The following is a 25,761-nucleotide window of genomic DNA, read 5'->3' as shown; positions in this document are numbered from 1 at the left end:
AGTTGGTGATTCTAATGAGGTCTGTCACACTGCTGGTCACGTCAGTGACCTCAGCGCTTTCACTTTGTAATTGCTGTTGAGCAGCAGACAGGCAGCTGAGAGGAGCCAGGTCAGGGGCAATGGTCTACTGTCTCTCAGGTCAGCAGTCGTGCTAATTAAAGTTGAACAAAATGAATTTTAAGGTAAAATAACATTATGGTGTTTTTGGCACTGAAAGACTGTGTTTTACAACAGAGAAATGTGTTCACACAGTGCTTTTTTTTTTTTTTTTGGTACATGATTTGACAAAGCAAGAAATGCTTGTACATCTTACTTCATCTTCTAACACTGATGAAGCTACATTTTAAGATGGCATATAAAAAAGCCCCTTCAAAAGGTTCACGGTTTAGTATGTATTATGACAGCAATAAGCTCTGTCATGTGGAAATAAAGCTGGCACAGCTAATTCTTGATTAGTGTGGCAGGAGCCTGGAGATGAACACCGGGTCTTTAAAATGGCAGGAGGACTTCTGAAGGGTTAAGCTTTTGCCTTTTATTCTAAAAATTGCTCTAAATCTCAGCACCCTAAATTATAATGAGTAGATGGCACAGTGGATTCGAACCAAACCTAGCACAGCAGGCCTGAAAAGGTAGCACGCTTCTCCTGATACCATATGCTTTTTATGAAAGCATTAAAAGCACTAAACTCTGCCCTGATGTTATCACATTTTGATCCCTGGTTTTATTACTTATGTAAACCACAGGCCAAGCACAGAATAACCATATCTGGGGTTTAATGTTATTTACTTTAGTGGCACTATAATGGACTGTAGAGTGATTAATAAAATCCATAGAGGTATGTTTTCCATGTAGATTTAAAAAAGATTTGGACCTTTGGGGTAGAAAATAATTCCAGTGAAACATTAAATAAGAGACAGGGCAGCATTTTTACTCAATCTACCTTTATGAAGGAAGAACCTCAAATTGGTTGTAGGTTTCACAAAGGTGCCCTTTCTGCTTGCTTTCTGGGTACAGTGCAGTAGTGTAGTTATTTTTTTGGCTTGAAAACCTGAGATAATGTGACTCTACAGTCAGACCTGTCAAATAGGCTGTCTTAATTAAGCTGGCGAAAAACGATTTGGGAGCTGGATCCTATGATCTTCTTATCCAACTCACCAGGGTGTCTTTAAAAAGAGTTGGACACTGGTATACTGTATCCAACTCACATGTCAAAATGTTCCCAGATACTTCGTAAAATCTCTAATGTCTAATCTAGCCTGACATTTCCTTCTTACTCCTCCCCCTCCCTCGCTCCTTTCCCCAGGTCTTTTCAGTGCATGTATTTTTAACAGTGACATTGAACCTCCATTATGAAAGTATTCCTTTAGGGTAGTGAAGCCAAGTGACCAGGTGGTTGGCTCCCGTTCTCCATAAAAAAATAAAAAGCAACAACTCCCCAGGTCTGTGTTTGGAAGCCTCCGGAGAAGCGCAGCCTTTGTTTTCCCCAGTGGCTCCCATGCTCCGAGAGACATTGCCTCATAAGGCCCTGTTTGAGGCTCTAGGCGCGGGTTGACAGGGCTGTCTTTGCCTCCGAACAGATGGCCCGGCTCTTTATTTCAACAAGAAGTGGGTTGCTGGGGGGAGGGCCCTAGGCTGCTGGACCTGGTATCTGGATTCTGCCAACATTCCGCATGACAGGACAGGTCGGGATCAAGGGGATCCTGTGTCCATGCCCTTCATACCTCACGTGCTAGCTGAAGAGCTGCTGACAAGGGCCGGACCATCAACTGGTCAAGCTCCAGCTGTGGGGCTCGTTGTTGCTTGCGTACCACTTCTGTTTGCATTCTCTCCAAGCTCCGTTTACTCTAACTGAAGAATGGGGCTACCCGCTCACTAAATTTGGGAACAGGACCTTTCTAAAAAAAATGATATGTGACATGTCAGTTCTTAAATATCTTTGTGTATACACTATTCAAATAGAAGGATACTCCTTCTCGGATAAATTTGGTGTGTTTTTTTTTTTTTCTTTTTAGAATCTTGCCCTAAATATTATGTAATGGTACTGTAGCACTGCGGTACTCTATCAATGAGGGCAATATAATTTTTGATCATATGATGTATCTGGAAATCTGTGCAAGGCCGCACACAGAGTGATTTCTGATGTCCTTTTTTCAAACCCTTTATTTTTATTTACAGCATGTTCTTTGCAGGAGAGTATTGAACTCTCAGCAGTTTCTCAGAAGTGTTATTGTTCTGATTATTATTGGTGACGTGTTCAAGGATTTGCCACCCATAGGACTTTTTTGGCACGTAACACGTTCACAAATACAGTTGTCACATTATTTGACACTTAAACTAATGTATTAATTCTGGCATAAAGCTATAAAAACTATTGCAGAACCTATATGTCATCTACTCCTCATGCTTAATTTAAAAAGGCTGTGCCAGAATCAATAGCTTTCACAGCAAACAATGCCTACATACATTTGAATGAACAGTTATTTAGTATTTCCTAAGTTACATTGTAGCCTACCGGGCGTGATGTTGTTTCATGTAGATCGTAAATTACAGTTTGGAATAAAAAGATGTTGGAGCTATTTTATAACTACTTAAAGTACTACTATATTAAATAATTGTATTATCCCCCTTTATCCACCACATTATTTAAACAATTAAAATGTATTCATTTTTCCATGTCCAACATTTTTTAATTATCATCATGTGCTTTATTTATTCAATAAAGATGAAAAATTAAATAACCAATGAATAAACTATTTGAGATGAATGTGTTTGTTTTATGAAATTGAGTGTTTAACATTTCAGATTTCTGTAATCTAACATTGTCAGTTTTATTCAATATTGGTTGGGTATAAGTGTTTTGCCTCTTAGTCAATGACCAGCCTCTCTTGCAGGCTCTATATTTTGGCCTCTGGCAAAGCCAAAAGCTAAAAAGATCCCAAGTGATCTTAAACCAAAGTGAAACACTCATATTAGAAGCCATTTTTGCAGAGCTGAAATAAGAGTGTGCTAGTCAACTGATTGAATTGAAGGCTTTTCAAAGTGCTTCCCCTGGGAACAAGGAGAGCAGTGGGGCTTGGAAGCTTTGTGTAAGCCTGTCAGTACCCAGCCTCCTGTCTGCCTGGACATTCGAGTAATACAGTCGATATATTCCTGTTTTCTCTTTTGCTTCAGGTTCTTCTTGAAGTTCTTTTTGAAATGCAACCAGAATTGCCTAAAGAATGCTGGGAATCCACGGGACATGCGCAGGTTCCAGGTGAGTACTGAGAATTATAAAAGAGTTTATTCCTAAAACTGTGTACATGACCAAAACACAACGGAGAAAAAAAAAAAAAAACGTAACTGCATGATGGTCAATCCCAATTGAACACAATAGAATTGAAGAATCTCAGATATCTTTTTTACCTATATTCACTTCGGTTTGACTAGACAGTCTTGGTTTCAAGACCTTTAACTGAACAAAACAGTTTAGTTTGAGAAATGACGGTGTACAAAAGATTAAAATAAAATTACATTCCCTCAGCTTCACAGAGAAGTGTTCTGAAAATGATACATACAAACACATTGTATTGTAACACATGGATTGTTGTAGTTCTTTAACAAGACTGCATACAGTACATGTGCATGACAGGCAGAAACGGCTGGGCCATACTCACGCCTCTGTTCCATGATTATACATTGACATGCCTAATTTATACTGCTAGGACCGGGTGCTGATTTTCATATGGTAATCTATTGCCACGTTATCTTCCTGTAGCCGTCAGTATCTGGTGCAAATGATTGGTTAGGGCACGAGAAAGGTTACCAATCAGTTGACTTCTTAAAGATGTTCTGTCAAAGTGGCTGGGCTTCACAGCGGTCAGGCTGAAAGCATGAAAACATGCATAATTACAAAAGGCTGTGTCAATTAGTTGCACCTTTGCATTCACAACGAGCAAATGATTTTCCCTGGAGCAGGAATTGCTCACAGGTATAAATAAATAAACTGTTGCCAGTATGAAGCCAACTAGGCCAAGTCTCTATATGCTTATCCAGAGCTACTAGAGAACAGTTTTTTGTTATTGTTTTAACATTGTCTTTCTATTTCTATATGTATTAATGTATTCATTCATTTTTTTTCCAGGAGTGTGCATATTAAAACAAAATCTTTATCCTGTTGTGATTCCACCATTGAAATGTGATCTCTTATCCTTTTTTTGCTTCGGATATGATCTGCATTGCAAGTGGCATGTATGAAGGGATTTGAGTATTAAGTCACTTCCCTTCACTCTTAGCTTTATCTTAATTGGGCCACAAAGGAGTCTTCTCTGTGCATCACATCTCACCATCTAACCATGCCTGAGTTTTTTCAAGGATTCTTTACACATTTGTTATAAAGAAATGTACCAAAGGAATGTGCATACACAGTTCTGCATAAGGCATGAAATAGGCGGTGCTATTAAAAAGCACTAAAAGTGCATGTATGAAGAAATCATTGTATTTCGAAGCACTGCAGAGAGAAAAGAGGAAGATGAGGGATACCAGTAAATAACAGGAAATTAATATTTTAGCACAGCCAAAAAGATTTGTAAATCTTAAAGATATACAACAGTCAAGTTTAAATTAAAGTTTTTTTTTTTTTAAAAGTTGAATAAGCACAAACAAAACAATTGTAATTCTGTAAACACAGAACTCCATACAATGCAACCCATTATTCAGTACTGTAGAGTAGAACTATATTTTGAAAGGTAAGTGCTTATGAAATGGCATTGCAGGTATAAAGGGGTAGCACTGTCCACGCATACGCTACATATATGTGCATTTCTTCATATCACTATAAACACTCATAAGCTCTTGCAGTAACACAATAGACATGCACAAGCATCCGTTAGTCCTCCACCCTCTGTTGAGACCATAACTTAGGTGACATGACACCTGCCAAAGGAAAATCACAAACAACATTTCACAAACCTTGACAATGCCTTCATTCAAGCTGTCTTCAAAAAATAAGGCAGCTCCCTCTGCGACCTGAAGCAACGATTGCCAAGTCTTGTCAAGCACTTCTCCTCTTGAGAGGCTGAGACCTCTTAAAGCTTTAGAGCAATTTAAATAAGAGCCTTAGCAATCGGCTGGGGAATTCAGCAAAATAAGTCCAAAACCTCTTCTGTAATGGTGCTGGGGGCTTGCGTTATTACAAGAGCAAATCTATTAGCACCTCACCATTGTTTTTGGCTCCTCAAGTGAGGCGATTTTTAATTAAATTAATCTGCATGTCAATCTATTGGTGATCAATCACAAGGGCCGGGGCCTTTCTGCACAGCGGCGCTCACATAGCTGACAGGCCCTGATAATGACAGAGGGAATAAATGAACAGAGTTAATTAGTCGACATAATAGGTGGATTAAAAAGGAGTTGGTGGATTGCAGCTCAGACTGTCAGCATGTGAGGAGGGAGCTACAACAGCAATTAACAAACGATTCTGATATTTGTTTATCAGAGGTCGTGTGAAAGAACATCACTTTATGGATTATAATGTTTTTATCCTTTTGCCTCTTGGAGGGGTTGGAGCAGGTCTCTGCTTGGATACCTTCCAAGGCCCTCAGTCCCAAGCTGGGAACGGGAAGACCGAACACAGTTAGCTTGCAAATGCTGACAAGGAGCGCAAACTCAAGTGTTTAATTAGTTGTGGCGCTAACTGACTAAGAGCTTTCTCATTTTTTTCAAGCAATCAGAAACTTTTTAAGCCATAGATATAATTGCACCATTATGATTATATTTCATTACTGTGCAATGTAGTTCCCCAGTGGGATTATAGCAATGTGCCTGTATTTGCCATCAATGCCCCCCATGCTGTAAATATTTTTTTTCTCAGTTTATTCGAATGAATATGTTTGCAGTTATTCTTTTTATCTTTTCCCACTAATTGATTTTTGTCTAGTTAATTTGGTCACTCTTTACTTGCAACCACATAGTGCCATTGTGTATTAAACTGAAGTTGCTCACTATTTATCATTTTTAGTTTTTGCCAGAAGGCACCAGGGAACCTCTTTGAATTAGTGCTGCTATACACAGTACTAAATTATGCTTTTTTTTCTCTTTGCAGGTTGTTGTTTCCACAACAGTAAACGTGGACGGCCATGTCCTCGCAGTCTCAGACAACATGTTTGTGCACAACAACTCAAAGCACGGGCGGAGGGCTCGGAGGCTTGATCCCTCGGAAGGTACGCCCTCTTATCTGGAACATGGTAGGCAGATCTTTTTCATTGGATTGCCTTGTCGGGTGATTGTGAGTTGAGACCTTGTTTCATGTGTGACCAGGAGTGAGTGAGGGAATGTATCACTGAAGACGAAAGTAATGGGTCCTGTACAGACCTCTTAACCCCTTACATAACCTCCAACCTTTTTAATGGAGCTGCTTATCCTGAAGCAAGCAATAATCAATCACCGTGTTTTTGTACCGATTAATAACAGCATCAATTGCAGTGGTGATTCCTTGTGTAAGGTGACACACTTGAGAGTTATTGATGAATCCAGGGCTTCAAGGGTTACTTTGGATGGAGTGATATACATCTTAATGTAAGGTATATATCCAGGGTTTATTTTACAAAACTGACCTGAGAAAGAAACACAACAATCCTAAATAATTTAAGAAAACTGAAATGCTATGACCTTAAAGGAAGAAGCCCATTTGCTGCTCATCTCTTTTGCCTGTTTGCTGTACCTGTTGGCTAACCAGTCACAACTTTGCCTTCAGGAACAGGGAAGAGAGCAATGTTTGTGCCACACAAAAAAAAAAGAAGATTACTGCAGATAATGCCGTTTTAAATGGCTTGATAGGTTCTGAAAACACTAGCAGGAGTCAGACGGCACTTCAATTATGTCTATTTGTTCCCTGTGGCAAAACACTCTGCTCTGAGAAAAACGATAGTGCAAAGACCCTGTCAGTTTGCATGCTCTAACACTTTATTATCTAATGATTTAATATGCAGCCAGGCAAAGCAATGTACATCGATCTGACAGGCTGCCATGGAGAAGTGACTAAATCACTTTGTGTAGCATTACAGCTAGCTAGCAGAACAGCTCACCTACTGCGCGGTGATACTGCCCTTATGCAGATTGCAGGCCCACCAGCGAAGGTGCTTGTCAGGCAGCTGACTGGAGACTGGTGGAAGGTTAATGTTGGAAAAGAAGTGGGAAACGGCCCTGATAAACAGACAGTGAATATGCTGAGACTTATCCTACATCCTGCAACCATCTGTTCAGCGATGCTTATGACAACTGCTCCTCAGTATCTGCTCCCCCTAATTAAGGTGATAACAAATAACCAATCTCCCTGCCATAGAAAACCAATGTCCTGCCTTCACATCTGGAGACGGCATGGTGGGGTCGTGATGTACGGCCTCCTGTTTGGGGTATTCACTTCATCCTCATTAGGAGGCTGTTTGGTCGAACTGCCTCAGACACAGCTCTTGAAAGGGGATGTGACAAATGCATTCATTAATAAGCTTCAAACCAGTACTTAACACGTACTGAGGATGTTTGACATTACAAGGTAGTGACCCATAATGACCATGTAGTTGCAGTGTGTGGCATTGAAAATGTGAGGTTGTCTCTTTCCACTTCTTTACAGACTTTTCTTAAACACTTAAGAATGACAGCTATTCCATTGGAATTCATATGGATTTTTTTTAAATGGTATTTCTTATGCTAACACAAAGTACAAAAGCAAAATACACCGTTGGCTAAGCATTAATAATTATATTAAAAACACTAAAATTGTCATTAATCTACTCAAAATCTATTTACATGTACACAAGGGCATTCTCTGGTTTAAGGTCGTTCTGCATTTGAAGGAAACAGTGATCGACTTTCAATACCACCTTTAATCACCTTTTAGTCATAACTTGACAGACCCATATTTCTAGGGTAAAAGAGTGCATAATTTCAGGAGAGTGGGATATGTTTTAAACACTATTGCTACACTTTAACATGAGGGCTGGGAGTGACAGTTTTAGAATTACAATTCAGTGCCAATTTATGTTTTTTTCAAGAAATGCTTTTATTACATCTTTTGCACAAATGTATTTTACACAAACATTTGCATTCTGTAATACTTTTTTTTTTTTTTTTTTAATAGAATATCTTAGACTTAGGGGTAGGTTTACTAAAGTGTTTTGTCTGTCACAATAGTTGCAAACCAGTTGCAAACAAGTCAGAAGTGTTTAATTTGAAATCTACTAGAAAAGTGCACCGCTATTTGCTACTTTTTAGGGAATGCTTTGTGGCAGCAGTTTTTCTTTGCTGTTCAACCTTAAATGAATATTTAATTATGGGCGTTCCTGCATAAATTCGCAAAAAAAAGGGGGATAGTGCAAATGAGTGTTCTCAAATTTTATAACGAGATGTACGAAAGCTGCTGGCAATTGTGACACTTACAATTGCATCAGTTTGCTAACAACTTTTGAAAGCATGTTTTAAACAATCGCAATTGTTGCTGGCATTTCCCAGCCTGCTTTTTCTCATGCGTTGCCAGTTCTGCTCAATGCATTTTTGAGGCGAACACCCAAGTACCTAATTTTTCCTAAAAGCAGGGTGTACTTACAAGCCTTGAAAACACATTTATATGACACTTCTGGTTTCCCCAATGTGTTGGGAGCAATAGACTACATACATGTGCTGCTAAACCTCTCCAGCTCATTCTGAGCATCTGTATAAGAATAGGAAAGACGCCTATTCTATTAATGAGCAGGTGGTTTGTAATTGTACAATTTAGCACTGCACCCCTGAATAACTTCAATGAAAACGGAAAGTATACACCTGGCTTATATGCTACTAATGATAATACAAATTCATGCTATAATGCAAAATTTGTTGCTGGTCCTTTAAAAACTGTGTTAACGAGAATTGACTATAATAATAATAATAATAATAATAATAATATAAAAATGCTAAAATCATTCAGTTTCAATTTTAAAAAATCTTTTATTCGCATTGTACACCAATGTGTACAGTGAAGCAGCATGATTTATTTTGTTACCATACCAGTTGCCTGTAGGCTAAAGTGAAAAGAAAGTGCACTAGGTGTTCATTTGATTTTACTGTACTGTATACTGTATAGGCGTACTGTAAAGATTTATATTTTTGTTAATAATGTAATGTGTAGCCTACCCAGTGTTATTTCAGCGCAATAACTGTGGGAACACGTTTGATCAGCAGCAGGTCCTGCATTTAACTTCTGCTTTGTCTGTTATAGTTCTTTTTTACTTTGCAGCTTTCATTTAAGCATGATTTGCTTACAATAGAGGGCCGCTGTCAGTGCCTTTTTCAGAGGTAAAATATGTCAGACAGGTCCTCTTCTCTCTGTGTTTTTGTTGCTCTGAAAAAGGGCATTTCAGATGCTCGAAGGATAAAAAACCACAAACAGACAAGCCATTTCCCCTGTGACAGATTGTCTTTAAAACTATGTATGCTTCATGAGGATAGACCTCCTTTAAATAGCACACATTTCCTCAGACAAAATGTCTTAACATTACGCCACCTTCTTTACAATTGACCAAATCTGTTTCTGAACTTGTGTTAGATGAAATTGCTTTAATAATCTCTAATGGCTTGTACAGATTATTCATAAACACATTTTCAGAACTAAACTGAGTTAAATCCAAATCCAATAACTTTCTTTTTTGGTATTCCAGGGATTTAAATACATTTTTTAGTATTTGTTACAGTAATAAAAAAAAATAAAGGATTTAAGGGGATAAAAAAAGGACATTCTTTTTTTTTTCAATATAAAGGCTTTGACTAGAAACAGCTGAGAAAGATGACTTGAAGTCAGTTATCGTACTAGACTCTAGATTAAGGATCATACCTTTTTTTTCTATAACCACGCCCAATTATTTCTTATCTGAAAAGCATGTGTTACGGGGTTTTAGACAGTAGCATCCTCCCATATATTTCAAATCTAGTCAGTAATATAAAGTTTTGGAAACAAAATCAATGTATAAAGTTGTTAGCATTACCATGTGGTCAGCAGTCTGGGGCTTAAAGCATTTTCAAACATGGCAAAAGAAGTATCCCTAGGCAAACAGCACCATCAGCTGCCCCTAGGAAGAGAATGGCAAAAGCTCCCATTTGGTCGTTCTGTTGTTTCCTTACACCGTCTGCGGAGTTGTACCGAACTGTATGTTTAAGCAATGTGTGTAGCAGATGGAGCAGAGGGAGGCACCAAAGTTTAATCCTATCAGATGGATTCTCGGTCGACCATCTGGTTAATCCGCACACAATTTCAGTGCCTGTAAAAAAATCGACTTAGGCCAAGATTAGCATCACAGATTGTTCCAGTACACTTGTTCATCTTTGGAGTTTATGATTCCCAAAGCCCTTCCAAATGGCATTACAGCTTGTCCTTCGATTCGGTATATAAAAAAAATACAAATAAATACTGCTTAATTTATCCTGGAGAGACTGGATTGCTTTCCTTAAGCACATTGCTGCATGTTCAGCATACTGTAGTTACATGTCAAGTGAAGTAGGTTTGGTATATATTAATTTGTTTAATAAAAGTTGTCCTTTTTTCATCTTCTTTCTAGTAAGCTAAAGTCTGTAATGTTAAAATAAAGCACATAATAATTCTCAGATATGAAAATAAATGTAGTGAAGGCCTCTGATTTGTTATGTTTTTCACACTATTCTGTATTTTTCACTAAACGTTAAAATACAGTTATATTACAGATTACCTGGTCATTACATACTATAGGTAAGTTTTACAAGTTTGGCTAAAGTCAAAGTTTCTCGAGTACAGCATGGACACTTCTACACTGTGTAGATCAGAATCACGACTGTGAGCTTCTTGTGATCCCATGCCTCTGTCAGTAATAATAAACTGTGTGATACAGAGGGTTATCAATGAAATAGCATTTTAAATCATACTGGTACTTAAATGAGTATATAACCATTTCAATAGAAAACATGTTAACTAAAGCTTCTGACACATTTTCAGCCTCTATTTGAGCAGTATATCGTATAAAAACCATTAAAACAAATGAACATTGAATATATTGGAGCTCTCTTTGTATGGCGTCCTGTCGTTGCCTCGCTCAATAGTCACACATAGTACTCTATTGAGCGCATGTCCCGTTCCTATATTATGTAGCAAATGTTTTGTTATTGCCGTCCTTTGTTGGTTTAAAGGCTACTCAAAAATACTTTTTGTTACTGTTTTTCCTTTTGTTATTTTTGTACCTGAGTGCTTTGCATTCTGACAATTGACCCTGCCAGCATTCACTGGTGTTGGTGGCTGTCTGTCAACGATATGACATAATAGCGGCACCAGGAAGGTTCCAATATGGTAGTGGCCTGTATTTCTAGCTGACAAAAAAATATAGGCCAAACACTTGACTTTTAAACAAAATTAGCACAGAGAGACACATTTGTTATGTATGCAGAGCATTTAGAGAGCCTGGTTAATTTGAGTACAGTTCAATTTTAAAAAAGTACCAGATTCAAATGTTACCAGCATATTTTTCCTGAACAGGCCACTTTTACTGTAAAGGGGCACAGGATTTTAAAAACTGTTAAAACCACTAACAATTTTGGCGTATTTATAGTTAATTCCAGCTGCACAGCTTTTTTTTATGCTGTTTCCTTTTCCATCCCTTCACTTCGTTTCTCAAATGTGCAGAATCACTCCCCTTTTCAGGGTGCAGTTGGAGCACCTGAGTCGAGACAGACTTCCTCTGAGCTCTCAAACCCCAATAAGCCATTCCCATCACAGAACCATATCACTCTTGTGTGGCCTTGCCCTTGTGGGTCAGTTGACCTCTCAAGGGAGTCTAAAAACTGTGAGGCTAAACATCAACTGCCCTTGTTCTGGTTTTTCCTCAATTAGAAAGGGTAAGCTTCAGCACTGCGGGTTAGTGCCCTAGGAAAAGATTTGCTCTGAAAGCAGATTCTGAACTTTTTCTGTTTGTTAACACCCCCCCCCCCCCTTTAGATAGAACAGTAGGTGCTGAGAACCTTTACACCTTTGTCTTATTAACTTTATATTACTACCTTCTGTAGTGGTATTGAAGAGAAGACACAGAAAGAGATTTAAAATATTCTAACCATTTCTGCTCAAGGAAGCTTGGCATGCATTGATCAGTACCCTCATGGGAGAGCCGTCTCAATTGTTCTTCTATCCTTGAACTGTGTATGAAAAGTGGCTTTGTTACTATGCGCTCCCAGCACTAGTATCGACATTAGTTAAGTCTGAGTTTACATTTATTTAAATTTAAACTTAATTTATTTCCAGTTCACCACATATTGAGAGAAATCTTAGGATAATGATGCCATTCCTTTATTTTTTTTTGGCTTTTGTTTTTGTGCTGCAGCGCACAGAACTTACTTTATGTTCGCGTGAATAAGCCTGTAATATATTGCGTGACAATGGAGAAAAAGCACTTGTGCATTAAGGCATTGCCGCAAGCACGTAAGCACATTTTTATTCTGTTCCTTTGAATCAGCCAGCATGGGGCATCCTGGCCCTTTTACATGGGTCAAGCTGGGTGATGCTGGGGCTGGAGTGACTGTGATCTCCTGGCTGGTCCCTTTCACTGGCAGCCCTTGGGGTCAGTAGGCTCAAACAGAGACTGCCTTTTTTTTAAATCCCCTTAATAGGACACTTTGCCCTCTCCATACCTGCTGCTGTTGATATAAAGAAACATGATATACCAAGACTTCGGGCTCAGGTTCTGGTCTGACCTATTGCAACAATGATGAGATGCTAAACCCACTACCATAGTGCCATCTGCTGTAGACACGCTTTGGGGCTGCTCTGCATGTCAATAGCTCAAATTCATTTAGCTTTATTATGCGATGGGCTGTACCTGGTAGAACACTGTACCAGCTTTTTTATCCCCCCTTGTGAGATACAAACTCGTACATATGTAAATGTCACGGAGAGACATGGTGCAGTTAAATCTCATCTCCTGTGACATCCACTAAACAGACAACTTTACCTGTTTATTGTGTATTTAAGCTGAAAGCTTTGCCTTATAACTCGTTTTTTTTTTTTTTGTTCACCCGAAGCAAATTGGAATTCTAGTAATTAGTCCGACCCAGCTTGCAAGGCGGCAATAGAATCTCGAGCCAAAGTTCAACATCCTGAAATGAAATTTAAACCAATTAATCTGTTAGATTTTTATCGCTTGTCCATGTTTTCTCAGCAATTCCCCCGGCTCGTGCCCTTTGATCGACTCTTGTAAGGACTCAAAATTGTCTGCCTGCTGCGAGCGAGATGGCAATGACATTTACACGGCTCTCGTAAAACAATCAGATCCATGAGGAACTCAAACAAGCGGGACACCGTAATATTTAATAAAAGTGTGTGTTTAATCACCAGAATTAGCATTCGGTGCCTCAGAGGGCCCCTGGGAGAGAGGGGTTTTATTGTCAACTGATCATTGTTATAACAAAGGGGAGCTGAATGATGTTTCTCAGTTTAACCCTCAGATTACTTAATTATACCAGGTGTCGAGCCAAGCCACTGGTAATTCTACCCTTAACAATCAAAGGTCCAGCGGAGCTCCTCCTAGAAGACACCCTGCTTTTTTTTTCTGATCTTAGTTATTATCTATCTGTTGTTAGCTTGCAGCATCATTTTCATAGCAAACTAAAGCCAGGCAACATTTCTCATAATGTTTTTTTTTTTTTTTCCTGGCAAGTGCTCGTTGTAGAACATAGTACACTACAGATATATCCTACTATACATACACATTAGAGCATACTGGACTAGAATGAAAGCACAGATATAAATAATGATGCTTTTCCCTATTCATTTTTGAACAATTATAATTGTAAGTGCTGATCTGTGTGGTTAGATTAATGATCGGATCAGCCTAAAAGTTTGCAACCACCTTTTACAATCGCTCAATATTTTATATCAGGCACAGAAAGGTTTCATTTTTAAAATGTCTCTTTCAGTTTTTCAGCAGTGATATTCAAATGTGCAGTATTATTCGGCCATATATTTCACTGTGAATATATGTGATGTATTACACCAAGACACCCTACAATGATAACTGTCTTCTTTATCAGGAACTCCATTACCAACATTTCCATCATTAAGTAAAACATTTATGAATAGGATAATAATGACTGGAATAGTTATTGGGTAAAATCGAACTAATTACTATATAATTACACTGCAGTTCATGTAATGTAAAGTGTGTGTATATAATTACAATGTAATACCTTTTTATTAATGTTACTGTTCTTTTGGTTTTGCAATGTAAATAAGCTGCAATTTGTGAAGCTCAATCAACGTGGAACCCAGTTTGATGTATTTATCTTTTAAAACAAAGTAATTTTATATTTACTGTATAAGGGATCCTCAGCCAGGTTTAACGGCAACACAATAAGGGGGCCTAAACTAAACAGGAGCTAATTTTCATAATCTAAACAGTGGCAGATCTTAATAACGCCACTTAACCTCTATATTAACACTGCTGGTGTTTTTCATTACTAGCTGCAATATAATGCAGTTGGCTGAGATTCACAGAAGATCAACTTTCTTAAGTATTAATACCATCTCTTGTTCTTGTGTTCCTTGGTTATTTACAGAGAGCTCTGTGGCTTTCTTATATCTTCCTACATTCAGACTGAGCACAAAAAAACAGGAAAGGTCACCCAGTGGTTTCAGGGTTCTCAAGCCCCCAGTATCATTGATAGAAGGTTTCTGTTTTGTTTTATATGTTTAAGAATATATATGCCTCTATACTGACAAAAGATGTTCTGTCTGTCTGTTTCCCCTTGTTCTTGCTGGACACAGCAACCCCATGCATCAAAGCCATCAGCCCCAGCGAGGGATGGACTACAGGAGGGGCCACAGTCATCATAATTGGAGATAATTTCTTTGATGGCTTGCAAGTCATCTTCGGTACCATGCTGGTCTGGAGTGAGGTGAGTTACGCTATGGTGTAGTTTTGAATCTGAAGGTACCAGAACTCCGCTCAAATAAAGATTTTCTTTAACAAGAATTATTATAGAAATTCACATTCTATTTGTATACTGAACTTCTAGTGACACACATAACAGGTCATGCAGCTGCGTTTGTGTTTTTCTCCACAGTCGTAGTTGATACACTGTTGCTGTCGCCTTCGTCAGCATCTTTGGCCTTCTTAAAGAAGGAGTTTGTAGTAGAATAAGTTATTTTTCATTGCATGAAGAGGACTACTGACTGAATCAGGGAGCTGTGGCATGTAACTTAGCTTACCTATTATGCGAGTTCCGGCTTGGCTACATCACTGCTGCCTATAGAAAATAGTCCCTGAACGGAGTTCCAGCACAATCTGGCACGTTCCAGCTCAACTACACCACTGATGCTGTACTAGATGGACTTGGAAGCTGTACTTATGAGGTTCTGACAACTGAAAATAACACAAAGTGGATCTAAACATGAAGAATACATAAGTTAAGGTAACTCTGATGTTTCATGCCCCTACTAAGTTGCTCTTGAAAGGCAAACCCATGGTATACAAAGAGAAGATTTTTTTTTTTCTTCTGAAAATAAAGCACTGACAGCAAATTTGCTTTGAAAAAGCTAGTGCTTCACAGCTAAACACCAGTCTAATGTGTGCTTTGTACCACAGCAGTAAGTATTAAGAGTGCCTGTAGTGCTACAGAACACAGCAGGACAGAAACATTAAAAATGCATGTGTTTCATCGGAACATCCGATGATTAAATAATACCAGCCTTTAACAAAATGTATAGATTTTTTTTTCTACTTTCATACCAGTATAATATTTAATTAAGACCTCAACATATAAACCAATTATTTGTGGCCATTTTTGGGGGATTTATTTATTTATTTATTTGTTTGTTTGTTTGTTTGTTTATTTGTTTATTTTTTTCAGCTATTCAGGCTGCAGCCAATAGTTTAGTGAGAAATTCGATGTGCATAGTGTAGGCTATAGAAATGTATAACTGATTGCAACTTAGATCTCATAAGCCTAGATTGCAACATTTTGATTGCAACTGATTGCAACATAGATCTCACATTTTTCTTAAGAAAGAATAAACTGGTACAACAGTTGTCATTTCTCTAAGACTATTAACAACCAATATCTGAAAATCAAGACTGTTCAAATATAAACAGTGATTTTTATTGATATATATATATATATATATATATATATATATATATATATATATATATATATATCTATATATATATATATATATATATATATATATATATATATATATATATATATATATATATATATATATATATATATATATATATATCATTGCTTGTGTCCAGTCCACACATATGGCAACAATTTCTTTCTGAACTGGACCCTCTAGCTGTTCCTGTGGCCCCCAAATGGGGAGCTTGCCTCACCTCACCTCCCTCCCTTTGTTCCTCCCTGGGGCCCACCCAGCTCCGAGTGTTAACAGAAGGGAACCCGGCTGAGGCAATATCCCTAGCCTCACTGTCAACTGGGACTAGATCTGACTTTCAGATACCCATTGTTAATAATGTGAGAAAAAGGCCTTCGATACCCATTATTAATATGATATAATATAATATATAATATAATATATATATATAAAATATATATATATAAATATCAAACACTGTAACAATAATTCTATATATTCCAGGATATATATCTCCTGCAATATAAGAGTTTATGTACTTAAAATAAATTATTTAAAATGATATTAAATGAAACACATTGGCTTTCAGTAATCCAATCTCTCAGGTGACTGTTGAAATTCTATATATTCTTTACTCACAGAAAATAATATTGCTGTTTTTATATATTTAAAATGTACTTCCCAAATGTGCAATAGAGTTTGGCATTGCAATTTTAAAAATATCAAGCAAAAGAAATATTACACATTTGACAGCATTATTCTGTGCAGACGGTGCTGGAGTGAAATACTAGAGTGGACAGCATGTTTCCAATTAGAGCTGGAGGTTGTTCTTGGTGCAGGAATGTTTATCTGGCATTAGAGGATGTAGAGGAGCTGATAAGAAGTGTTTTGGCTGCTCCGATATTTATCACTGGGTGTGTAGATAACAATCAGTCAGTCTAATGAACAGATCCCTGCATGCGGTTATTTTTCTTCAGTCATTCTGTGTTGTTTTTCATCTGCTGTGTGACTACAGGTGTCTTATAACACCCATGCTTACAGAATAAAATTAGAATAATAGAATAACACATACTGTACAGCAGTTGAACCCAGGGATATTTTGCACATATACTTCAGCAAATATTCAGAGAAAAAGAAAGAAAAGAAGCCTCTTAGAGGGAACGCACACACACACATAATCGCTTGGAATAAATATTGTCAAGAGCTCTGCAGAGCATAATGTAAAGAGTTTCTTTAGTTTTTGTTTTTTTGTTTTTTTTTAGTGACTTGACAAGTTAATTCTGTTTTCTTTATGAAGCTTTTGATGAAGAGCAGCTGTGATGACTGTGCTGGCAGGTTTGCGAGGCTCCTGACTGCTGTTATTGTGGCTTCTCTGTTCCTCCTCCAGCTCATCACTCCCCATGCGATTCGAGTGCAAACCCCACCGAGGCACATCCCCGGGGTGGTGGAAGTCACACTGTCCTACAAGTCCAAACAGTTCTGCAAAGGGACCCCTGGGAGGTTCATCTACACAGGTAAGCAAGCACACACACTTCATTATACTCTAATGAAGAGATGCCAGGCTGGCTGTTGTGTCACTGCAATTAAGATTTAAAAAAAATGTGCTGTGGTTCTGCTGTGCAATGCAAAACAAGTGGACTAATATAGATGATCTGTTCAAAATACTGCAGTGTTAGTACTGAAATGTATTTATTTATTTATTTATCTATTTATATAACCTGTGTACCCTTCAGATAAAGTCATCTAGTCTTCATTGGGCTCCCATGGAGCGCAGGGCGAGTAGCCTCATAAATTTAAAATAGGAGAGGAAAAAGCCTGGTAGTGGAGGAATAATATACTGAAAGATATACCACTGTACTTGAGGCTCCTACTGTGGAATTCCACACATTTCCTTTTTACCAGAGGTTAACATGAAGCACAGGGTTCTCACAGGCAGTAACATCCTGTATATTGCAAAGATAAGGGTAATACGAAATGTGTCTTTTTTTTATGGGGGGGGGGGGGGTTCGTGAGACATGAGCTCTTGTGCCGTTTAGGGTTTTATCGGTAGGGACAAGGGAGATGAATAATATGCCTTAGTGAACAGAAGGATTGGTATAGAATTGCAATAATACAGTACAGCTTATGATGCAAGCAGGACACCAGTGCTGCTGGTTAATATAACTGCAATGTTTATGAAAGCAGCTGTTGACTTTTAAAAACTATTCCATACAAACAGGTCACTGTAGTGTTGGATAGTAGATACAACAGCAACTAAAATTATACATGATTAAGCAATGGCCTATTTTTTAAATAATATTGCTAAACTGAATTTTTGAAATAAAAAGTGCTGGATGCAAGTCAATTAACTGCAGGGTTTACCATATCTGTGCTGTAATTTCACACTTATTGTTTTAATAGCATCTATTAGAAAGAAAGCTAAATAGGAGTAAATATTAGTTCAGGATAACTGCAGCATGTGCATCATTAGAGGATTGTAACTACAAATGCAGGAGTAGGACGCATTTAGACCAGGAAAACAAGTCCAACTCCTGCAAGCCTCCAATTTTGAAGCCATTTTAAACAATTACATCTTCAGCAAATGTTCTGTTTCCAGTGAAGACTCCTCCACCTTTCCCACACAGCACAAACCAAATACCAATTCAAGATCAAGTCCTCTTTGCGCCTACAACTAACTTTGTTTCATCTATTTAAAAATTATAAGCATGGCCCTGGAGCAAAAATTTGTTTGTAATAAGTTTCATTCTACATAATAGAGGAAAGTGGCTCCAAACCTTTTAGCAGAGGTCTCACACTGAGTGGAAGAAATCCCAGACCAATTTAAGGAGCTCTGTAATGAGCCAGAGCCTTTTGCAAGCGAACACCAGAGAAATAATAGCTAGAAAATTTTTTGTGTTACTGTGTGAGCAATTCTTATATCTTACCTGGCAGCGCTAGACTTGAGGAACAAAGATATTTAATGATAGCCGGTAAAATCGCAGTTTAATCTGTGAAAATGGTTTGTTTTCTTTGAGCCTCACATGGATAACCAAATCACACAGTGGAGAAAAACATAATCATTTCTATCTAACACAAGCTATTTTACTGAATTGATCTTGGGTGTGCGGGGGTCTACCTTCCAGATGCATTATTGATTGGTTTCTACATCTGGTTTCTACACCTTCATTGAGTAGAAACAGTCCCACTGTCTAATTAAAAGAATTCTGAAAACAGAACTCCCAGTGTGCAGAGTGAACTGTTGTGGAGAGGAGTTTTTACATATTATGTATTGGCATATGTACTGGGAGCACTTTAAAATAATGGCTGCAACTATGATTAACCTCTGAATAGCTTCTGCAATGGGACAGAAGCTTAATGTAGATTTGTTTTACTGCTACGATATGTACACCCTCAGTCAATACAATACCACAATATTTTTTTTATATATATATTTTTTGATATTCAAAAAATGATTCTCACAAGGAATTATATTCCCCTTCTTACACAATCTTCACTTCACCACATAGTCTTGGGTATTCAGTGCGGCTAACCGTCTTCAAGCTACAGAAAATATGGATTTATTGTGAGACAGATCCCTAAAGGCTTCTAGTGTGTGGTGGGAGGGGCGGCTATTACTGTCAATGTGCGGACAAAAAAAAAAGGACCAAAATATTTTATTTGTTGTCGACTTTCACCCTGTGTGGAGTTTTGTCTGACTGGAGATAAAAATAGTAAATAAAAAATATAGTTAGAGTCAATAAGAAGTCCCCACAAATATAGGAATGCAAACATGTGTGTGTGCTTGCATGTGTGTGCATGTACTGTACATGATACAACCCATCCAGTGAGACTTGCTGGCCTAGCCTTGCATGTTAACTCTGCCAGAATTTTCTAGTAGAGAGAACACAAGACCAGCTCCTGGCAACGCAGTGCAGGAAGTGACCCGGATAGATGTTATGATACAGTTACATTCCGCAGAAACATTCCAGTGTGGAAGAGGCTACTTTCACTGTGTACTGCACTGGATCAGTGTGGTGTTCTGGAACATATTACAAAACCACAGAGGCCAAAACTTTTCTTACAGGAATTAGGTCTCATTCTATTGGCTCAGAAACAGTTGCAAGTGTTTTTTATGCTTCTGCTGTTGGAAACAGAATGTATTGTTTGGAGCAGTTGTTTGGGGGTATAAGAGGTGGAGGAAAGGGGGTTCGGTCGGTCAGTTCTGCTAAAAGTAGTCAGGCATAGCTTCCTTGTCTGCCCCTCTCTCTAATTAGACAGTGTTATGGTGGTCAGGTCTCATTTAGAAGAAATTATTTTGAATCATCATTCAACAAAACATCCCTCCAGGCTACCTGGCTGTAAACGGACTTGTCTGGCTGATAAGTGTTTTCTGTAGCAGAGGGAGATGACCTTTGACATGTTCATTTGGCAATTTCTTCAACATGTGAGTTACGAAACTTAATCCTGGCCATAGTTACCTCATTCAAGTCAAAGTCACGTATTCTCTATTTATAAAACTAACTGCCAAATAAAAGAGGAGATTGAACAGCCAATAACTTTTTTTTTTTTTTTTTTTTTTATGAATAATGAAATATTCACAGAATATATCATCCAACACATAAATTAGACAGTTTTTTTTTTTTTTTAAATTAAAGATGCATATGTTTTTTCAAAATATTATTAAAGCAAAGAGGAGCAGTTCAGGTTTTGTCAATTAGAAATGATCAGAGTGTGCGTATTAAAAAACAGATCCATTAACAGGAGGGATTGTAAAGAGACTGTCCTGTACGTGCAGGGAATCTTTTCCCTTGACCTGTACGAACCCACCAAGAGTTGATCCTTTGCATTCTTATGCTATTATACTGTATACATGAGAAAGCTGATTTGAGATGGTATTGCATTCTAACAGTAATATTGTAATCAGTCAAACTCGTACCCCCACTCTCCCCACACTTTAAAACAGGAACACTGGACACTAGTAACTCAACAAGGTAAATAGCATCAGTTTAAGGGAATTCTCATTGCAGCACACCTGATATTACTGGATGCCTGGATTGCCTGATGCCTCACAAAACATGCAATAAAATAATAAAATAAAATGAAGTACTGGGTTTGGGTTTTTTGACATGCCCTAGCGCTATGTCTGGCATAAGCAGTCTGGTCATCTGGTTTACTGTGCAGATTTGGCTTGTTCTTCCAGCCATTTGGTGACTGTGTGGATGGACCAGTAGGAGCCAATGAATTGCACAATGCTGGTATAAACAGGTGCCAGATGGTGGCCTTTTCAAAATTAGCTTACTGCCCCATCATATAACGAACAGTACCACTATGCATTGCATTTTGTGATGATTTGCTAACCGGTTGTGCAATGAGTGGTTTCATCTTGTTATCTCATGGATTCGGTAGTCAGAAGAAAGTGGAGGATTGTGCATTGTCATGCAAACTATAGCGATGCTTCTCCCTGCTGGGTCCGGTGACCATTGGTCTGCTGAGATTTGAACTGATGAGAGATTTCCTACTTGGTTTTCCAACCAGGTTCCATTTGGCATCTCCCAGGGTCCAGTTGCCAATGGGTACTAATCATAGACAATTTGCATAAGTCAGTGGCAGCTGGCAATGGATTTAGACAGGGACAGCTGGTGAAACTAATCAGCTGCTACTGGAAACTACAATAGCAATGAAAGCTAATTAAATAAACCAAGTACCAATGCTGCAATGTTCCAAACCAATCGATTCGTCCGTGGGATACCTGTACTTTTACTCACAGCCAAACAAGCCAAACTAGTTCAATCCACTGATATCTGTATTCAGCTGTGGTGATTGGGATTTAAAAAAAAATATTTATTGACACTGCAAGTCAAGTCATTTTTACATTTTTATTGAATGTTAGTACAGCTCAAAAATGGTTGACAAAAAGTTTGAATATGTTACAGTTTTAAACTTTTGTTGTACTACATTATAGTGTCCGTTTTTTCTTTTCAGTTCAAGCACACAGTACAGTACACTACGCTGCTGTTCTTTTTTTTTTCCTCCGCACAGTACACAATTAAATCTGCACTTCAAACGAACCTGCTCACAGCACAGTGCTTATACGCAATTAATTATTTACATTGCATAGATGCAGTACACGATCAACAGAGAAAAAAATCAAACGTACACAGGCTGGGGTTTGTAAATAAGTTTTAGAATAGGGAAGCGGTTGACGAGAGACAGGCAGGCTGTCAGGACGAATCGAGGTGCCTCAGTGGAGCCTTCAGTCTGCCTCCCTATGGGAGCAGCAGCGACTGTAAACTCTCCTGCTGAGCAGCCTTGAACAAAGCCACTAGATCTGAAGAGCAGCCCAAAAACAAGACCCAATCAGCAGCTATGCAAACTATGTGTGGCAATGGATCGCTGATGCAGTGCTGTGCATAGACCCATTTTTATCAAATGCATTTTCATTCAAAATATATTGTAGATACACCCCATACTAATATATAATTGATGCACAGTGATTGTATAGCTGGCAGTTTGTTGCCTAGTATCTGATTTAAATGAAAGATAGAAATTATGCATGCTACATAGTAGCGTTCTGTTATATTTTCTTTCCCTTGTGTGTGTGTGTGTGTGTGTGTGTGTGTGTGTGTGTGTGTGTGTGTGTGTGTGTGTGTCTCTGTTCAGAGGAAATGGTTGATCCCATGTTAACTCTTGTGAAGTTAAACATCCAAAATCAAAACGAGAATTTCATTCAGATTCCTTTCAAAAGAAGCACGCTGTAACTGATTAGATAGGGAGGATAATACTCTACATTTAAAAATGCATCACTCACATAAGGAAGGCATAAAATGTAATGGAGAGAGGCAGCAATTTATATGAGAAACTATAACACTGTAATAAGTTTCAGTTCAGTAATTCTAATGTAATTATGCAGGGGTTAGAACATCATTTCCCATTGAAAATCAATCAGTAGCCATATTAAACCCTAATCAATGTGAATTCATCAAGGACATGCATTCTGTAAAAAAGGCTCAGATGGAAGTTGACTTTGTTTTTTCCCTCTTTGGGCTCAGTTATCAGTGACAGGTAATGCACATTCAATACTGTATAAATTGTCAGTAAGTTTGCAGTTCTTCACTGCAATTTGTTTTTTAATTCTGGGACTTCATTTTCATGTTTGGTATTACCTTTCCTGAACTGCCATCCATATTATTTATTAGGCACTCTGTCCTGACATATTTTACATGAACCAGAGTTATAATGCAATCTGCCAATGAAACCCTTAAAGACCTTTGTGCTTCTAATAGATTGGAGGCCATGATGAATGGGCTTCTGTGTTCAGTAGTCAATTTATCCCTGTTCTAAATTCAACCTTCTCCTCTTAGCAATACAGTCAGCAGCCAATATTAAAATACTCTGTTGGATCAAATTATAGGTTTTTTTTTGTTTGTTTCTTATGTCCATACGGTGATTAAGTATTTATGAAATATTGTTCACTCTTGAAGTGTCTGTTCCGAAGGAATTAGAAAACCCAGAGGTTTGCAACTGCACTGTACGGAAAAAAAAGATACTGTAGCAGAAGTCAATTAAAAGGGATTTTTTAATTTTAAGAACCTGCCACTCAACCAAGATGTACATATTTTGACATATCTCTAGATTCATGCTAAGTTTGTACATAAGAGAAAATGCAGACTATTCATGACTCCTCTTGAATAATAGTGTGAAATGTACCTGTCATTGTAGGAATTCCCTACTTGTTAAGTAAAGCCTTGATGGAAAGTGTTACTGTCCTCCTAGGCTTCTTCAGGCTTACATAGGATCCTTCTTAACAAAAACTAGCACACTCAAGTCAGCCCAAATACTTAATGCAGCAACAATACATAGAACCAAAAAAGAGAGGCTTAGTTGCGGTCAGATATTATTATAATGCAGTCTTATACCCTTATCTCAAATCTGTTCTAGGATTCTTTTTTTTAAGGTATTGCCCTTTCATTTTTATTTCACTTCCTTGCTTTTCTTATAATGTGTTTAAGGAAAAAGAAAAAAAAAATGCAAGGCTAAAAACAACATTAAAATGAAAAGTTGCACTGGTAAAGTTAACCGATTTGTTATATTTATGTATTTTGAGACATTTATTTTTCCTTCGTAAATGGTGCTCAATTTGGCCGATCAGATTTTCCAAATAAAAGTAATCACTGAGTTTATGGAAAATCTGATATGGAAAGGTATTGATCTCGGATGGTGGGGGTTGGAAAAAATAACACAACTCATCTATAATAAGGAGAAAAATGAAGCAATAATTCAAGGGTATTGAACGGCCCGTGGCTGCTGGTATTGATCCAGCATTACAGTGAGATCACACCTGGGTTACACCAACAAAACAAAACAGAAAAAAGCACACACAACATTCCTGTGCTCATTATTTCACTGATACTATCGGTTCTTTACAAAGCCCAGCAATGCTTGTTAAACTAGGAGACTCAAAACCAATTACAAAACACACTGTCCTTAAAGCTGCAGAACCACTGCCACAAATGTCCCTCCACTCTCCTTCTTTAAGGAAGGCTAGTGACCCAGCTCTGTTCTCAAACGCTGATTCCCTGATCCATACAAATCCTGAATTACTCCCGGTTGAATCGCAATTAGGTCAGGGCATAATTCACAATATCGAAATGCCAAAAAACCTTGTTAGTGTTAAAAAAAACAAATGCTTGTAATCCTATCCACGTAGACCTGGCATAAGGTTCTTCCAAAAACTATACATTGAAAGTGGCAAGTTGCTTGTTTATCTTTGCACACATACAGTATTTCCTATTAGCATTAGGTGTTTTTTTTTTTTTTTAATTCCTTTGTTACAATTTGACCTCTGTGTTTTTCACAGTCAAAGCAAATGCCCTGGTTATTACCTGCATACCTTAACAAAATATTTTTTAAAAATGTCAACCCTTTGGGCTTTTATTTTTTATGTTATTTGGACTTTACTGAAGGGCTCCCTTCCTTGTAGCCCCGCTTGCCTTGTGCTTCTCCTTTTGGTCATTATTTTGAGTTATGAGCCCCAGAGGATTGTTGCTTCATGAAATTTCTATGAGCATTGATCTGTGGGATTGCACAGAATCCTTGAAATAGTTATTTCTGTAAAAATTTGCTTTATTATTGCTGGTAAGTTGCATACACATTGACTTTTGCCAATAACGACGTGAAAGAAAAAAAAATGCACCAGTTGTTTGCTGTTAATAAGACTGCAGGGTGTTTTATTGATTTAGATTGAATAGTTTTCTGTTTAAAGTACACAGAGCTAACACTATATCTGTATCTTACCATACATGTATAACCGTCATTTTTCAGGTCTCATATTTTCCTTTATAAACGATGTACACTGAATTACATTTACTTATCATTCCTTCCAGATATTTCAATGCTAAACTTCTGCCACATCACATACGGGAATGTAAAGACATTGTAAACATTGTAAACCATCACAGACTTTCTTCATTGCTCTGAAATCCTTTGTGTTGATTAAAGTAGTAGACTTAAACTGGAAATTCTGCAGCTCTGAAGTTCGTTCTCCCTTCACAGTGTTGTATCTTTTTTCACCGCGTCCTAATCTCTGCAGGACATAATCTTCAGAACCTCTTTTTCCTGCTATTTTCATCTGAAAACCATTAATGGAGGACCAGAGAGGCCCACAA

General features: G+C 37.8%; 1 protein-coding gene across 5 annotated transcripts in view; it reads left to right on the top strand.

Annotated features, from left to right (window-relative positions):
* Positions 1 to 25,761, top strand: part of LOC121324169 (transcription factor COE1) — a 143,203-nt gene that overhangs the window by 87,593 nt on the left and 29,849 nt on the right. For 3 of the 5 annotated variants that reach the window (XR_005951225.1, XM_041265714.1, XM_041265712.1), the window contains exons 7-10: positions 3,172 to 3,253; positions 6,080 to 6,221; positions 14,783 to 14,913; positions 17,505 to 17,631. Coding sequence is in view for 4 of the 5 variants with exons in the window: in XM_041265714.1 (XP_041121648.1) it covers positions 3,172 to 3,253; positions 6,080 to 6,221; positions 14,783 to 14,913; positions 17,505 to 17,631 (482 nt within the window). In the remaining variant the exon portion in view is untranslated. The remainder of the gene's footprint in view (positions 1 to 3,171; positions 3,254 to 6,079; positions 6,222 to 14,782; positions 14,914 to 17,504; positions 17,632 to 25,761) is intronic. The other 2 variants (XM_041265715.1, XM_041265713.1) reach the window with 1 other exon arrangement.

The sequence above is a fragment of the Polyodon spathula genome, chromosome 12 (assembly GCF_017654505.1).
Source record: "Polyodon spathula isolate WHYD16114869_AA chromosome 12, ASM1765450v1, whole genome shotgun sequence".
In the NCBI taxonomy this organism is placed as follows: domain Eukaryota; kingdom Metazoa; phylum Chordata; class Actinopteri; order Acipenseriformes; family Polyodontidae; genus Polyodon; species Polyodon spathula.
The sequence above is the reverse complement of the archived record's forward strand: the minus strand, read 5'-3'. Positions and strand labels throughout refer to the sequence as shown.